Genomic DNA, 18474 nt, shown 5'->3' with positions numbered 1-18474 from the left:
TTAGAAAGGAAACCTGCTACATTTCTCCATTAGTAGCAAGGGATCTTTTATATGCACCATCCCACAGACAGGATAGCACATACCATGGTCTTTGATATACCAGTTGTGGTGCACTGGCTAGAGTGATTTGTTGATGTGTACCTGAACATACAATCAGAGCTAGCATCACAACACAACTGCCAAATTTGATTTTAATTTGGCGAAATAATTTATGTAAATGTAATGATTGATATTTTCGGAGTTTAATAGATAATTTGGCGAAATTTTCTACACACCCAGAGCTAGCCCTGATAAGTCATTAATTTTTTTTGCAAGTATCAGTTGGTAGTGAATGTTTCTAGATGACTGAAGTAAAGCATAAAGGCTCATTCCACCTAATTGTTTTTACATTTTTATGCCCCATTTCACGAGTTATCAACTGTTTTCATCTTGGCGGTAAACACTGGCAGAAAAAAGTAAACTTTGTTTTGTTTAACACCACCACTAGAGCACATCGATTTATTAATCATCAGATATTAGATGGTAATTTCAACATAGTCTTAGAGAGGAAACCCACTACACTTTTCAATTAGTAGCAAGGGATCTTTTATATGCATTATCCCACAGACAGGATAGCACATACCACAGCTTTTGATATACTAGTCATGGTGCACTGGTTAGAGCAGGCCCACCAATGGGGGGAATCGATCCTAGTCACGATGACTTGGCTAGAGATTTTCGAAGCAATCTTAGTGCTGCGATATCGTAAATCTGTTATAAGCTATAATGTCACAATTGATGCTATAGCCTATGCCAGTTTTATGATCTCGTAGTCTTAAGATAGTTTACAAAATCTGGGCCCTGATCTCAAATACAGACATCCTACTAGTTGCCCTGTGAATGTTTCTGAAAGCTGTTTTCGCATTTTAAGCTGTCAATGAGTGATGGCTTTTTTAACCTTTTCATTGTAAGATCATTACAGAAGACAGCATTTCACCCACACATTTCATGCACCATGACACCACAGCATAAAATGCCTTCGTGGATTATGACCTTTATACACACAAAATAGTATATGTATACATTGTCTCTATGTCAGGTTTTGAAAGGGACCACTTTCCAGCAGGAGTATATATTAAGTTACTACAATATATGGCACAAGGATACTAATAGTGTGGAGCCTGGACAGATAGCTGAAGTAATTACCCAGGAACATGTGCTTGAATCTTAACTATATGTAAATACAAAAATAAAGTGAAAGCTTGGTGTTGTAGTTATAGGTATATATATATATACCAGAGCACAGTTCCCTGCATAACATTGTAGACACATTCTCCAGGTTTTTTTTTCTTCTGAATATAACCTCAAATTATACCTTTTGTCAATCTAGGCCATAGCTTAAGAATAAAACTTTTCTATGAAAATTTTCAATCCCCTATCCAGCAGATATTTATGCACCAAGTAATAATATTATTTGATTCTTTGCCTTAAATAGTGAAACAGTGAAATACAATGTATTTTGAACACTTGTTTTTCATAGTTCATGTCATGTCATATTTCTTATGGGTTATATAACAATATATAAAAAATATATATAAGGCTCAAAATCAAGAGTGCAAAAGAATGGAATGCACATTGAGGTTTTAACAAAAACAAAAAACTGTAATGACGATGTTGAACTTCTGAAATCTCATTTAGGTATGCAATTTACCTCAATATTATGCGTCTGGTTAAATAACATTATTTAGGGATGAATGTGTTAGTTAACTATCAAACCGTAGACAACGATATAATGTCCCGTTGACCAGTCAGAACAAAATATTTATCCTTTTGTTGGGTCTAAAACTGTTGTTTAAATCATTAAGTTTAAGAACATGCCACAACTTACAATGAAAGAATTTGTATTTTCTTTTGCCACATTTAAATAAAAAAAATACCATAAATATCTACTTTATAATAAGCATGCCTAATTTCTATGTCATTTTATTCTAAAACCAAATTTGATTTTCTAGATTTGAAACAGTCTTCTGAGTAAAAAGACTTAAAATAAAGCCCCTAATGTTCATATTTTCGCACTATGGATCATAAAATAAGCTGCAATAGATAACACTAGTCAGGGTCAATTAAAAGTGTGACTTTTTCTCTCGTTTAAATTTCAGTCAATTAAGAGATTTTAATAGTTGGTTTCAGCCCTAATATTTCCCACATATTTGTAAAACTGAATTATAAATAATAAGGCAATACAAATCTGTATCAACATTAGGGAAATGAGTGTACAGAGCTTCTTTCAAATAAATACTGCCAAGAAGGTTTACGAAACATGTGCACCAGTGACTCTGTCCTCACAACATTTCACAGCTATGTTCTTCATGCCTGTTTTAATCTCCCTGATCCAAACAAAAAGCGACATGTTCTATCGACCATGAACGCCGAGATGATGTCCGTTAATATCACCGTGATAACAGTATTGCGGAACTGAAAAAGAAGAAAAGAAAACAGTGCTTATTACAAACAGACCACTGTTTATTAAGACAGAACCGCATATTGCAGAACCGACAAAAACAGAGCAAAATAAAACATATCCAAACCCAACGGCGAAAGGAAAAAGAAGGAAGTTAAAGTCACATGACCGGAACTACAGGGAGAATACAGTGTAGAATTTTAGGCCATCCCATTGGCTGTTGGGATGTTCAGACCAGACCACGTGTGAGGGGGGGGGGGGGGGGGGGGGGGAAAGGAGGTGCACTTGTTGAGGACAGTTAATGTTAAAAAAAAAAGGAACTGAAAGCTTGCTTAGTACAACGGTTGGAGGTCAGGTTGATGTATCAAAAGAAAACATTTAATTTTTGGTTTTGTTTAATGACACCACTAGAGCACATTAATTTATGAATCATCGTGTATTGGATGTCAAACATTCAGTCAATCTTGACACAAAGTCTTAAAGGAAGCCGGTATGATCTTTCATTAGCAGCAAGAGAGATCTCTTGTATGCTCTTATTACAGACTGGACAGCATATACCACGGCCTTCAATACACCAGTCATTGTTCATTAGTTCAGACCAGGAAAAACACAATCAGAGAATGGGTCCACCGAGGTGGTTCAACCTATGATGCATGCAGCTCAACCAACTGTCCCCAAAACAAAAGAAATACCAAGGCATAATACTTCAGAAATACCCAGGCATAATATTATAGAAATACCAAGACATAATACTTCAGACATACCCAGGCATAATATTATAGAAATACCCAGGCATAATATTATAGAAATACCCAGGCATAATATTATAGAAATACCCAGGCATAATATTTCAGACATACCCCAGCATAATATTTCAGAAATACCCAGGCATAGTATTATAGAAATACCAGGCATAATATTATAGAAATACCCAGGCATAATATTACAAACATAACCAGGCATAATATTTCAGAAATACCCAGGCATAATACTTTAGACATAACCAGGCATAATATTTCAGACATAAAAGTGTGATTAAAAGACCAGTGGTGTACTCACCTCACTAGGTAACTGCACTAGTTGAAACTGGTCAGCTATATCCGGAATCAAGCCACAGGCCAAACAGACTATAGCCCCAGCAGAAAACAATAGACTGTACACCAGTGGTTTGTTGTTCTTTAGTGACTCCATAAATGGTTCACCCTGCAACACAATTAAAGTTTGGTTTGTTTAACGACACCTCTAGAGCACACTGATTAATTAATCATCGGCTGTTGGATGTCAAACATTTGGTAATTCTGACTCGTAGTCATTAGAGGAAACTTGTTACATTTTTCCTAATGCAGTAAGGGATCTTTTATATAGACTTTCCCACAGACAGGAAAGCACATACCAAGGCCTTTGATATACCAGTCATGGTGCACTGGCTGGAACGAGAAATAGCCCAATGGACCCACTGACAGGAATCGATCCCAGACCGACGGCGGTTAGGCGAGTATTTTACCACCAGGTTATGTCCCACCAACTGGAACAGAGTTAAGTATTATCCACTGATTAAAGTGAAAGACCCTAGTCTTTAAACACTACGGCATGTCTTTTTACGTTTTTAATAATTGATATCAGATACTTGTTACATTTTATTGTTTAGCTTATCCATTTCCGTACATCCGAAGTGTTTCTGGTCATTCTGGTGTTTCTAATACTAAAAAATGCATTATTTTATATTTTTAAAAATGCACACATCTCTAAGAAGTTGTCATTATGGAGAGGACTTTTGTTTCACTCTGTTGTAACTTTATCTGAATGTGTTACAGGTTTGTATATTAATCAAACCTATAGTCTGTCCCATGGGGAACTCCTTTTCTCATGCTATGGAATTTACTACAAGTTATTTATTTCTGAGCCGATTGTTTTCTGAATTGGACACAAAAATAGTATGTTTTTCTTATTTCCAAAACACTTTTACTTTTCTTCTTACGTCAAACAAAACTGAAATTTACAAAAAACATTTTTATAGGAGGATGGGATGGACTATAAGTGTCCATTTTTATGGATTAAAACAAGGGTATGCGACTTTAACAAAGTTAATCATAAATTGAACAAAACAAGTAATAACCGAACAAATTTTCTTCCCTTTCAACTGATTTGTCAAACAAGTTGTAAAGTTACAAGCTTCAACAGAAATACTGACTAACCAGTTGTAAGTATTTATAGGATGTTAAACGAGCTTCTCTTTCATATCATGTTCAGGTCCTGAATGAAATAATTTTCAGTTGTCACGAGCTTTAGCAAGTGATAATGAAAATTATTTCACGAGTGACATAAACACGATATGAAATGGTGGCATGTTTAATATCCTATTTATCACCCATAATCGGTCTTGATATTACTCAAGACGTTTAGTTGACGTTCCTGTAAGGTCATAGTGCACCAATCGATGATGTCATAATGTGACATCAAAGTGTTACATCCCACTTGGCATACTCGTGGGATGTATCACTTTGGTATATACCAAGATATTTTTAACCAATATGGGTAATAAGATTGTTCTATCAAACAGGATCTGGTGTCATGCACGAGGCACGTTTGACAATATGCTATTTCCCATACAACAAATATTTGTTGGCAATTAGTCTCAACTCAAACCTTTAATGACATCATAAGCATGTAATTTGTAAGCATTGTTATGACATTAGTCTCAAGATGTTTAATTTGTAAGCATTGTCATGACATTAGTCTCGAGATGTTTAATTTGTAAGCATTGTCATGACATTAGTCTCAAGATGTTTAATTTGTAAGCATTGTCATGACATTAGTCTCGAGATGTTTAATTTGTAAGCATTGTCATGACATTAGTCTCGAGATGTTTAATTTGTAAGCATTGTCATGACATTAGTCTCAAGATGTTTAACTAGAGTAACAGGCCTAAGTCTGGATGCTTTATAAGCACTGAACTAGAAATGTTAGCAATCCTGTCCTGGATGGAGGAGTCGGTAAAAGTCCACACATATGCCCATGACAAGCATGTACTACAACAGCTTGCTCTTAATGTGCACATAAAACCCTCTAACCGAACCGGACTGTTAGCAAAGCTTTGACTAGTTTAAATGTATTAACAAAGCCTAAACATTTTGTGTTAAAATGTTCACCAGTTATATACAGTGAAACCTCTCAAAACTGGACCCTCTGTAAACCGGAATTCTCTCAAAACCGGACATTTACAGAGTTCCTTTTTAAAAACCAGTACAGAACTTAACCTCTCTAAACCGGATCCCTCGAAAACTGGACACATGTCTTGGTTCCAAGGGTGTCCAGTTTAAAGGGGTTTCACTGTATAACCAAATAGCCGTCATACTTGAATTTATTTTCTCTAATACTTACCCTATAATTAACTGCAAATGTGGATACTTGTAGAGCCATAGATATAATATATACAGTCGTATTTAATAAATTTGGCTTGAATTCGGCTTCTAAATTCACTGGTTCCTCTCTACAAATACATTTAAAGAAATTATTAGTATTGCGTAGTTAGTACAAATTATTAAAAAAAGTGCATTTGTGTGTAAAATTCTAGTATTCTATGAAACCATCCTGATTAAAAACAAAATCCTTTAAGAAAAACAAAAAAAACATACAAAATACTTCAAAAACACAATCAATCATTTTAGTATTCAGCTGGACACAAGGTATTTTATTATTTTCAATAAAAAAAAATTTTAATATGTCAAGAAAAAAAAAAGTCCAGTCTCTTTAGTTTGGCACAAAGAGATAGCAATTGGTTTAAAAATTATTACAAAATGATTAGAAACATTAGAACTATCTCATTAAGTCAAGACCAACTGTTAGTGTTCGAAACCATAGTGGTATATGGACACGTTAAACCAGTTACGGTACTAAGCTAAGCCAACTATCAGATTTTAGTTCTCACTTTTTAAAGTGGTTTTTGTAAAAACAATTCAGTTTATAAAAGACATACAACTAATTTTAATAAAATAAAGAATGTCTGAGCTGATCAAGCAAAGGAGAACTCAAGATGATCACATAACAGAAAGAGTGAACTATAGACACAATGGAAGATTCCAAAGAGATTGGTCATAGGTAAATTTAGAGTTAGGTATGATGTATGTTGTCTTACAAAACAACTTAGGGGGCCGAATTTACAAAGCCTGTTTTTCGTCAATGCAAGTGTTTAAGCAAATAAACAGAGTGTGTCTGGGGGTCAATAAACTTCTTTAAAAAAAAAAAAAAAAAAAAAAACCAGATTATTATACAAACTTGTGTGTCATATTGATTTTACGAAACAAATGTCAGAATAATTGTATTACCCTCGCTCTCGTTCGGGTAATACATGAATCCTGACATGAATTTCGTAAAATCAGTATGATACACACACAAGAGTAATAATTTCTTTATTATCCACATTATGCAAAATATTATTTTTATGAATAATAACAAGATAAGACTATGTCAAAACGTTTCAAACATAACTAGAGAGGACGAAATGATGTCATTTTCCAAAAGGACTTCATTTTGATAAGTTTTACACAGATCTAAGACTGGGGAATCCACATTAAGTTATGACGTCACTTCAAAAATTACGTCATTCGTTGTGCATGTGAAATCATTATGACACACGTGTGCCAAACTGGTTATATTTCCCTGAATATCTTGAACTATGTGGATAATATATATATACTGAACAAAATAAGAAACTTCCGCTAACTTTGCTTGAACATAACTTGATGAAAACAAACCGGAGGAATAATTGTTATATATGCGTTTAAAGAGTGTTCCATGATGCATCATTTGGTGCAAAAATCATGGCCATAGGTTAACAGAAACTGGGAGAAATTTTGACCAAATGTGGTAGGGGTTAAAAAAAAAACGCCCACTTAATAACGGGTATGACCACCTCTTGAATTGACCACTGCAGTGCATCGCAGGCGCATAGAATTGACTAAAGTGTTGATTTCTGCCTGTGGAATATTGTTCCATTCCTGAATGAGCACTTGACGAAGTTCGTTGACGTTAGCGGGTGGGTTGGGACGACGCCTCAATCGTCTGTCCAGACTATCCCAGACATGCTCGATGGGGTTGAGATCAGGACTTTTAGCGGGCCAGTCATCAATGAAATCAATGTTATTTGTCCTAAGAAAATTTACAGTGTCTCTAGCTGTATGAGAGGTGGCATTATCATGCTGAAAAATCGAGATGTTGGCGTTGTTATGGAACAGAGGAATGACGTGATGAGAGAGAATGTCATCGCGGTAACGTTGAGCATTTAAATTGCCATCAATGACGACTAGTGGTGAACGATAACCATGAGCAATGGCTGCCCAGACCATGACATTACACAATGAATTCTTTAACACAACAAATACTATATGTACAAATCGGAAGTTTCTTTTTTTGTTCAGTATATTTACTCTTAATATTTATGGTCTGCAGGATAAAGAAAATAACTAGTTAATGATGTAGGATATTAGCTTTATCCTGTTCCACTGAATGACATTTTCTGCTCGGCAAGCCTCGCGGAAGTTTCCATTCTTACCGTCACAGGATAAAGGCAATATTCTATGTCATTACCCAGTTATTCTCTATGCAGTTACACACATGTTAGACAAAAACAGGATTTGTAAACTCAGCACTGTATATTTAAGGTTTAGAAAAAGAAATGGTATGTTTGTACATATTAAATAAAACAGTTTATTTTGTTAAATGAGCTCTTACTTTGGATCCAGTTTTTGAGCTTCTCTGACGAGATATACCAGACTGGTAAAATGTACAGCAAACTGTAATATGACAGTCAACATTGTGTAAAAATTGAAGATGTTCGGCAGTGGTCGCAGTTTGGACAAGGTCTTAAGTGGCTGTGAAAGAAACATACAACAACAATTAAAGATAAAACTGGTACATGTTGACATAAAAATAATAAACTAACATTCAATCCTATGCTAGCTTTACTAAATTAAATGCAGAGGACAATATTTCAAAATCTTAGGTAACCAGAAGTCAGTTCATGTGAGTTTTACTTAGGTAACCGATGAGTTAGACCTACATAATAGTAAAACACTTGAACTACAGTTCTATGCTACATTGGGGGTTCAAATGTATTAAAAAAAAACCAACTGATTTTCAATTTGACTTCCGATACGGTACTTTTAATTTTTGAAATTAATTGTTCACCACGTAACAAATTGGTGGTTCTTAATTCACGTGATTTAAAGTTGCGTAACCAACACGCGAACAGAAAATCGGTTCTTGTGAAATACTGTGCTCTGAAATGTCTTTGGTAAAGAAGAGTTTTTGGTACCTATTCAAATGTAAATCTTGTGAATACTAAATACTATTATTCAGTATAATGTTTATTGAAGTAGGCAGCTATATTATGTAATCTATAAAACTTACTGGCACATATTTGAAATTTGCATAACAAGCATTATGAGAGTACTGCTATTAAAGCAATACATGTCCCCTACCGGGCCCAACAATTTTTCCTATCCCTAAATTCAAGGGACATAACTCGTCAAAATTTGATCTGTACTAGTACATGAGAAAGCTATACACAAAATTTCAGCTCAGTATTTCAAAACCTTCTGGAAAAAAAAGTCAGAATTTTGTTTTCACATCTCATAAGATGAAGGGCCATAACTCCGTCAAAAATGGGTAAATCACTGTGAAAGACAGGATGGAGATGAAACCTATAGTCCCCTCCGGTTGGACTGGTAGGGGACTAAAAATTAGCAATTAGCTAATTTGGCAATAGACAGGATGAGTCCAGGGATTTTTCATTCGATCATGTCGGTAGAGCCCAAGCGATCAACTTTCGACCATAATGGATCACTGGTTACATCACTAGCATGAACCCACCTTTGATCTCGATATGAAGAGGAAGCACCCCGCCAGTAGGAGACCCTGCATGGTGGCCTGTCCGTCGCTGAACTTGATCCCATCCAGATACAGCACACTCTGGCTGTATGCCAGGATGAGAGCATTGAGGGCGAGGATTTTGAACATCTGCAATGTGGTCACCAACGTACACCGGCCTTGTTTGATGATATGACATACTGAAGAAAACAAATATTCATTATAAGAAGTCGTTTTAAGGTAATTTGAGATATAAATGTATTAGGGAAAGGCTGATAGTGACGACTGATTGTTAAGAATATGGATCTGAATCATGTACAGTTGGACTGATGTTACATGTCTGATTGTCAGAGGGAAAAATTGGGTTATATGGGGAATAACTGGTTACTGTCTTAAGATATCGGCTTTATCCTGCGAAGGTTAGAATGGCAAATGCAGCGAGGCTCTGCCGAGCTGCATTCGCCATTCGACCTGAGCAGGATAAAGCCGATATCTTAAGACAGTAACCAGTTATTTCTTTTATCCTGCACTCCTACAGAATAGTCGGAAAATCATTATTTATTCCATGTTTGTGTAAGCAAATTGAATATCGTCAACCTAGCAAGGCTTTTGTCGTATGATGTCATACAAGATACATGATGTAATTTTTTTGTAAGACGCTAGCTACATTCTGTCACATTGAAAAAGCATTTCTAAACTCTAATTCATAATAAATATACAAGTTTTGTATAGTTATCGCAAAACTAAAAGTTATTTGTATTTACTGTACTTAAACAAATGATTTAAAGAGTATGTTTATTGAAAAACTAGTCTGAAACACTCAAGTAGAGTTGGGCTTATATCACATGAACTATATTTGTGATTAGTGACAAAAAATATAGAGATTTATTTAGTTATCATATCTTGTCAATGTATACAGTGATTGCGGGATAAAAGTAAATAATTGCATTCAAATTTTGTAAAGTGGAAGTAAAAAAAACAACAACAACATTGACCCAAATTATAATTACAATTGATAATCTACAAGGAGCACATAAAAGTACTGTTAAAATTATATAACATAGTAATGTTTTGTATTATTTCAATATAAATTTTTGTCTGAAATAATTCTGTACGTACAAATTTATTATTTCTTCCAATGGCCAAACAGAATTGGAAATAACTCGTCCAAACGTCATTCCTATTGTATTTATTCCATATAATGTTTATGTTTAAAACATGTTAGTGTAAAATAGTGTTTCAAAAAACACAAAATAAGCAAGCTGTGTGTCTGGGGGGGGGGAACAAACACAAGTCTTGCACTGGGGATGAAAACTCAGGATAGCCAGATTAAGTAGCAGGGCTAACTCTGCCACTCGCCATAATTTGGCAAAATGACGTCAGGAAATAACTGATATTTTGTTAGAAAATAACTGGGTTTCTGCAGTTTATGAAGTTTGAAACACAATTTGGCGAAATTGTGTGTGGACCCAGAGCTAGCCGTGAAGGAGCTAGCCGTGAAGTAGCTAAAAGAAGGAGATGAACAAACGAACCACTCATGACTGTTGAAAGTTTTGAAGTGAACGGAGACGCCACACTAGCATCTCCCAGACGAACTAGCTGTGACTTTTCCTCTTCTTCCAAATCTTTTAACATGGAAGCCAATTTTTTCTGGAAGTATAAGAGTAATTTTAAAATATACTTTAAATAAAATTACAAGCCAGTAGATGCATTCATCATTTATCTTTAAATATAAAAAATTCCAACATATTCTTCTGTTGTACGGTGTTGGCAGTTCTTACACTTAATGATATACCTGGTAACCAACAATTTAGAACAAACAAAATGACAAGTATCGTTCAGGGGTGGGAATTGGTGAACTGTAAAATGGAGGAAATCTAGAGGGGTCCGAACTGCCATTTTTACTTCAGATATGTCACGCTGCATCACGACACCGGGTAAAGCTTACTCGCTCCCTTTGCAAATGAAAGCAAATAAGAAACGCAGCTGCATTTAGATTCATAATGACGTCACAACATAATTTGATGTGTAACATCATCATTTAGGACAGTTTTACGATATAGTAGCACTAAGATAGCTTTGAAAATCTGGGCCCAATTCCCACCCCACCCCACCCCACCCCCAGCAGAAAGGCTGATTAAAATGCGAGGAAACACAATGTTCTATGAGAGGATAACCGCGAATCCGAGGAGAATTCCCATCCCTGATCATTATGTACAAATCCTAGTCAAAGGCGCATTTCAGTACTTTTCATAAAACCTATCACTGCTAAAATTTTACAGAAACAATGTGTAGATGTCTCTGTGATCAAAACTTGCAATAATATGACAGTAACAAAGAATGACCAAGTCTTTGGGCCCTTAATTAATCTTGTCAAGTATAAAGTACAATAACAAGCATTCAGTTAAGATTGACGCAAATATGTTGAACTGATAACAAATTTACTGTTTACATTTCTTGCATAGATCTACACAAAATTCAATCTATTTAAGTGACAATACCAATCCCAAAGTATAAAATGGAACAGCATAACTCCCACATGATATTTCTTAATAAAATATTATATAGCATGCAACACTGTGAGGAATAAAATGGTAAGTTTAATAAGATTTACTACATAATGCTAATGTCATTAAGTCACAAAATATAATTATTAGTCATTGAATAGTTTTCCACAAATTTTAACTTCACTAAAAATATCAATTTGTATTTTAAAATCACTAAATATTATACATAATACACCAGTAACTAACAGTAAAATTTTGTGACTTAATCAGTCAATTTTAATATCACTAATATTTCTGAATTTATAACAAGCAGCCACCTGTGTTGGGGCCAAATTGTCTCCCCTAGCGACAGCTCTCTGTTTGGCTTTCCCGGTCAGCCTTCCTCGCTGGCCACTAGGTGGCGACAGTGGCATCTTACCATTGAAGGCATCGCCATCAGCACCAGTAACATGCTAAAACAGAACAAACAACCACACAACAGTACTACAACCTGCCTCATTACAATACAGGGCACGAAAATTCAACACCACGTAAAACTAGAATTTCTTTAATCTGGTTGTTTGTTTATTAACCATTACAGGTAGAGTAAATAACTGTTTTACAGACAAAGCAGTTATTGTTGTGGGTCATTTTCAGTTTTAAAAATTAATGGTACAGATTGATCATTCACTTGCTTGTAAGTTGAGTATTCAACACACAAACTGAATACTCAGGAGTATGAAATTTCATGCCCTGTAACTGAAATATATTTCATAATATTCAGCCAGTTAATCAATTACATTTCATGTAATTACTTCCAATGTTAACATGCAACACGAGTATGTCATATATTAACTTTTATGTTTTGCTTACAAACACTGCAATTTAGAACATTTCTCCAAAATATTGTAAAAATGTTTTTGTTTATTAATATACTATTGAATGGTCACATGTTCTCTTTAAAGAAAATGTTAATTTCTGAATTCTCAAAAGCCAAATGTAAAACAATATTAATAAAATAAAATGCCAACATCCGTTTCCTGAATTACAGGAATGTCATGCTGCAAAATGTCACAACTGTGACGGAGGTTCAATTTTTTTTTTTTTAAAGAGATCATTTAAAACCAAAGTTAAAAACAATGCAAATAGCAACTGAAACAATATAATGAAACATGTTTTACAACAACAGATGTTATGTATATTTAAGTAATTAAATACATTTTTTAACTAGTTCTGAAAATATTTGAGATACATTACACTATTAGTAATTTGTAGTTAGCATAAATAAAACCAGTTATCTGCTTTTTCTTCTTCTTCTGCTTAATTAATTGAATATTTACCATTCCTGAAACAATAGTTTTTAATAATAGAATGGGAAGTTAAAAATTCTTTAAAAAATAAATGGTAATAGATCTTTTAAAAAAATCATTTTAAAATCTTTCTTTCAATATGACCTTGAGAGGTAATTTTAACTGAAAACAAAATATTATTGAAAAAATTTCTATCTATTAGAAATAATCTCAAACAGTCATGCATTACTGTGAAGAATAGAAAATACAATAAACATTTTAAAAAGCTTGTAACAATTACTAACCTCTTCCCTTTGACGTCTCTTCTCTGGAAGTTTCTCCGGGGCATTGGCTAGCAAAGCAACACCTAAAATAAATATTTAACAATCTCAGAACACCAAAGTAGAAACATTATAAACAAGAGTACTGGCTGGGTCAGGAGTTTGATGGAAAACCAAAGATATTAATGAATATGTTACGAGTATGATTCAATTCTAGTTATGTGAAATGTTTGCAATGGGATGGATGAACAGTTTGTTTTGGACCAAATACAGATGATACTGTATCCATTGGAGAAGGTGCTGTCTGATTAATGAAGTCATTATTCTTTATTAGAAAGGGAAATTTTGTTTAGCATCAGTACTCTGGTGACACATTTATATTGGCAGAGAAACAGTTTATGTATGTATGCATCTGTATGCAAGATATGGTCCGGACAAGGACTTACTGTTATGTGCAGTAGACCATGAAAAGTAGGTCACAGTGACCTAGTAACAGTATGTGACATACCGCCATCCCATGTTGTGCCTACTTGTGAGGTTTGATGGTCCTGTATGCATCTGTATGCAAGATATGGTCTGGACAAGAAAAAGTTAACATATGGACGTACAGACGGATGCAAGATATGGTCCGGACAAGGATTTACTGTTATGTGAAAAGTAGGTCACAATGACCTAGTAATAGTATGTGACACACCGCCATCCCAGGTTGTTCGTACATGTGAGGTTTGATGGTTCTGTATGCATCTGTATGCAAGATATTGGTCTGGACAAGAAAAAGTTAACATATGGACGTACGGACGGACGGACGGACGGACATACAATGTCATACCATAATACGACCCATCATAGACGGGCATATAAAAAGAAAGTTTAAAAAGGAAAAACAAATGCAGAATATTTTTGGCGTTAATCTCAAAGGTCAATTAAGTCTATTTTTCTTAGAATTTCACATTTCTCACAAAAATACAAAATGGAAAGAAAAGGAAAAAAAAAATATTGTGTTTTAATTGAAGACATTGTGTTTCTAATGGCTCACACTGCTGGGCATTACATACCTGAGCATGATATCATTCTATTTATATTCTTTGCCATGTAAACTCCAAGTAAAAGGTGCCAAGTACAAAGAGAGGAAATACTGGCAAGTGCAAGCACTATGTTTCTTTCATATTTTGATTTTTAGTTTCTGAACAAAAATAAGAGAATCGTCATTTTTAATTAACACTTAAATTTATATTTTCTAGGTAAATTTACAAACCATATTCTGGATTGAAATTTGTATTTAATTGAAATGTATTTTAATAATAAAAACAGATATGTGACTTTGCATGGTGTTCGTCACAAAATGTTGGTGGCCACCATCAACTTAATGAGCATGTTGCATCATCGCTTGGTGGACATACATGAAGTGATGACACCGTCAACTGCTAGATTTCAATTTGGAATGCCGAAATCACTACATGTCACACATCGTAAGGGCCATGTAATAGCCCCAAATATTTTCTGCCTCCCAAGCAATGCTATCACATGTCACACAGCATTTTGATTAGCAAAATTTCTAGTCAAATTGAAACTTGATTAGAAACTATTGTTTAATATTTCAAAATTGTGTAGCGATCTCTGAAACCTACTTTGCAAATCATAACGCGATACAGAATAAAATGTTTCCTGTGGTTGTCGACTTACTTTGACAGACCTGGTTGGTTATACAAGAATAATAAAATCTATCATTGTTGTGAGGTACAGATAAGGCAATTCCAACCCAAGGGACAAAAACATTTTGTCTTGAGTTGGAATTGCCGTATCTATACTACAAAATGGTGATTGATTCTTTTTCTTGCCCATTTAATTCCAGTAACAATTAATTTTGTAAGCGACGGTTTGTTTATTGTAGAACTATTCGTAAACATTTTACCTAAAAACACATTTAATCCTACGCGGGGGAGATATAGTCCACCTCATGCAAAGACATAAAAATGTAACAACTTAACAATAAATAAAAAGTAGAAAATATTAATTTGTTTAAATATTTTTAAAACAATGATACAATGTGAAATGGCAAACAGAATTCTGAAAACCATGAGTTATGTAGTCAATTGTTGTAAAGTGTGAGTTATGACGTCACACGTATGCAGAAATCATCTAGCCCTCAGGTCAGACAGATTTTTCTAGCACTGTGCAAAAGCTGTCCAGTGGGCAAGAATAACATGTTCATGGTTTGAAGCAAAGAGTCACTCACCAACATCTGCATGTTTCAGAGCTCCAACATCATTGGTCCCGTCTCCACACATCAGAGTTGTGTATCCCTGGCTTTTCAGAGTGGTTATGATAAATTCCTGACAAAATTGAAGAAAACACTGAGCTAGAATTAACTAAACAAAATTTATCAAGAAAAAAAAGAGAGCATAAAACAAAGGATGAAACAAAGTGAGAAAAGAATCAATGTGCAGATCATAATAGAAAATAAAAATGAAAGCTGCACAATTGAATTGGTACCTGTAACATAATAAAAAACTATAGCCATAGAAAAAGGGGCATGGATTAATATATGAAAAGAAAACTTTATTACTATAAGAACATGGTTCACAATGCAATAAATTCAGAAAAATGTCAATCATAATGTAACAAAAAAAATTATAGCATAGCAAGGGGCTAAATAGTTGTATTGTTGAATATCTAAGTTTTCAAAGTTACTTCCCTTGCCTGAAACTAAATGATAATATGAATGGGAGTAAAAGAAAAGGTGCATTCTGCTGTATTAACAAAGTGAGTGGAAAGGATGAAGCACATCAGGACTGAACAGTAAAATATGAAATACAAACCTTTTGTTTTGGTGCTACTCTAGCAAAAACTTTAGTATTTGGCAGAAGAATCTTAAGTAGCTTCGGGTGGTCTGACTGAAGGTATAAGAGAGCCTGGAAAAACAAAACAAAAACAGGTTCAATAAATATTCTACCTCTTGTTTCTATGCAATCAAAATGAGTCTATAAAACTACTCAAAAACTGAGGAGGTAGTTTTTCTAGACATATTTAAATATATACACTTATATATAGAAGATGAATGGCAAAAATATGTTTTTTAAATATTCACAAAACCTTTTTCAACTATATTTTTGTAACAAAATCCAACTAAGAATGTGTGTTAAACAAGCCTACTGGGCCCAACATGTTTTCCTATGTCCTAAGTTCAAGGGCCATAACTCCCATGAAAGTCAAACTTGATCTGTAACAGTGCATGATAAAGTAATACCCAAAATTTCTATATCTGGAGGAATTACGAAAAACAAAACAATGGAAAACTATATGTGGGATGGATGGACAGACAGACAGAGACAAAACCTAATCCTAAAAAATCAAACAATAAATGAACACACCTCTCCTGTGAGACAGAGATCGTAGACATTAATGAGATCTTTCCTCATGTCCAGTGAAAAGGCTGGGAGCACCACACTGTCATCAATGGACTTCCAATGCCAGCTGGATTCTGTAAGGAAACTTGTCAAGTCAGTAAATTCACTGATAATTCACACTTCAGTTACCTGCCATGCTGTTAAAGGGACAGATCGTAGTTTTAAAACACTACGGCAAATTTTTCAATGTTAGAACCGTTTATGATCAATAAAATGAAACATTGCTTGTATTTTATCATTTAGATTATTCATTTCCGTACAAGCAAAGTGTTTCTAGTCATCCTGGTATTTCTAATACCTCAAAATGCATTTTTCATATTTTTTAAAATGCACGTGCCTCTGAGAAGTTACAGTTTTAAGAGTATTTCAACGTCACAGACTCTTGTTTCACTCCGTTGTATCCAAATTTGTTACAGGTTTGTAAATTAACCAAACTTAGTGTCCATTTTCACGGGTTGAAACTAGAATCTGGGTAAAAAATATGCCTTAGTGTTTAAAAACTAGGGTCTGTTCCTTTAACCCTTTCTGGATGAGACCAGCTGTAGATAGCTAATTTACTTCATTTGATATCAGTCATAGACGGCCCATGCATTTAGCATACGGTTTTCACAGCTAGCTTTTTCACTACAGTTATATCCCTTCACATATCAGAGGGCGGGATGTAGCCCAGTGGTACAGTGCTCGCTCGATGTGCATTCTTGTGGGATCGATCCCAATCGGTGGGCCCATTGGGCTATTTCTCCCTCCAGCCAGTGCTCCACAACTGGTATCACAAAGGCTGTGGTATGTACTATCCTGTCTGTGGGATGGTGCATACAAAAGATCCCTTGTTGCTAATCGAAAAGAGTTGCCCATGAAGTGGTGACAGCGGGTTTCCTATCTCAATATCTGTGTGAACCGTAACTGTATGTCTGACGCCATATAACCGTAAATAAAATGTGTTGAGTGCGTCATTAAATAAAACATGTCTTCCTTTTTTCTTTCCCTTCACATATCACTTTAAATCAAGTTATATATCTCATTCTTACCAAAAATCTCTTATAATAAACATTTAGCATACAGTTTTCACAGCTACACTACATTACAGTTATATCCCTTTAAATGGATTTATATCTCTTCACAAAAACCTCTTATGGCAAAGATTATTTTAGTATACACAATGAAAATTGGTTTGTTTTCTTTCCAAATGACTTGTAAAGACAACAAGTAAACTAAAACTTAAAGGTATATCCCAAGAATCTGCCTGGTTTGTTCAGCAGCTATATATACTCAACAACGAAAGTTTAGCAAATATCTTTTATGACATCTAAATTTGCCATGGTTGAATAAACTTAAAAGAAAACCAGGTCCTCCTGTTGTTTTAACCTTCTGACTACTGCAGGTGAGATATCTCGCCCGACGTCACGTCAGTCACTGGAAACGGAAATATAATTAAAGAAAAAAGATTTTTTTTCAAAATGGTGGTTTTTGTTTTGATTTTTCCAATTGAAAATACCTTGAAATTTTTCGCTTGACAACAATGGCGGCACGTCGCGGTAATTTTCAGGGATCGATAGCTGATTGTAACAGCTAATTTGATAATAAATTTGATCGTTTTACCAACAACGAAAATTACCAAATATTGCAATATGAATCGTAGTTCGGGTTTAAAAAAAAATTCTGGTCAGAAAACCACTGTTATCGGGAATAATGGACATAAATACT

General features: G+C 34.6%; 1 protein-coding gene across 1 annotated transcript in view; it reads right to left on the bottom strand.

Moving 5' to 3' along the window:
• LOC121383226 (endoplasmic reticulum transmembrane helix translocase-like) overlaps positions 1–18474 on the bottom strand; it is a 36341-nt gene continuing 17867 nt past the window's right edge. Inside the window, exons 16-26 of the mRNA XM_041513114.1 lie at positions 16735–16844; positions 16183–16275; positions 15600–15696; positions 13388–13449; positions 12132–12266; positions 10840–10957; positions 9311–9507; positions 8171–8310; positions 5822–5930; positions 3500–3643; positions 1–2454 (exon numbers count right to left, since the gene is read on the bottom strand). Coding sequence (XP_041369048.1) covers positions 2347–2454; positions 3500–3643; positions 5822–5930; positions 8171–8310; positions 9311–9507; positions 10840–10957; positions 12132–12266; positions 13388–13449; positions 15600–15696; positions 16183–16275; positions 16735–16844 — 1313 coding nt within the window. The 3' untranslated portion in view covers positions 1–2346. The remainder of the gene's footprint in view (positions 2455–3499; positions 3644–5821; positions 5931–8170; positions 8311–9310; positions 9508–10839; positions 10958–12131; positions 12267–13387; positions 13450–15599; positions 15697–16182; positions 16276–16734; positions 16845–18474) is intronic.

Source organism: Gigantopelta aegis, chromosome 10 (assembly GCF_016097555.1).
Source record: "Gigantopelta aegis isolate Gae_Host chromosome 10, Gae_host_genome, whole genome shotgun sequence".
NCBI classification, from domain to species: Eukaryota; Metazoa; Mollusca; class Gastropoda; order Neomphalida; family Peltospiridae; genus Gigantopelta; species Gigantopelta aegis.
This window is presented reverse-complemented; position numbering and strand designations above follow the sequence as displayed.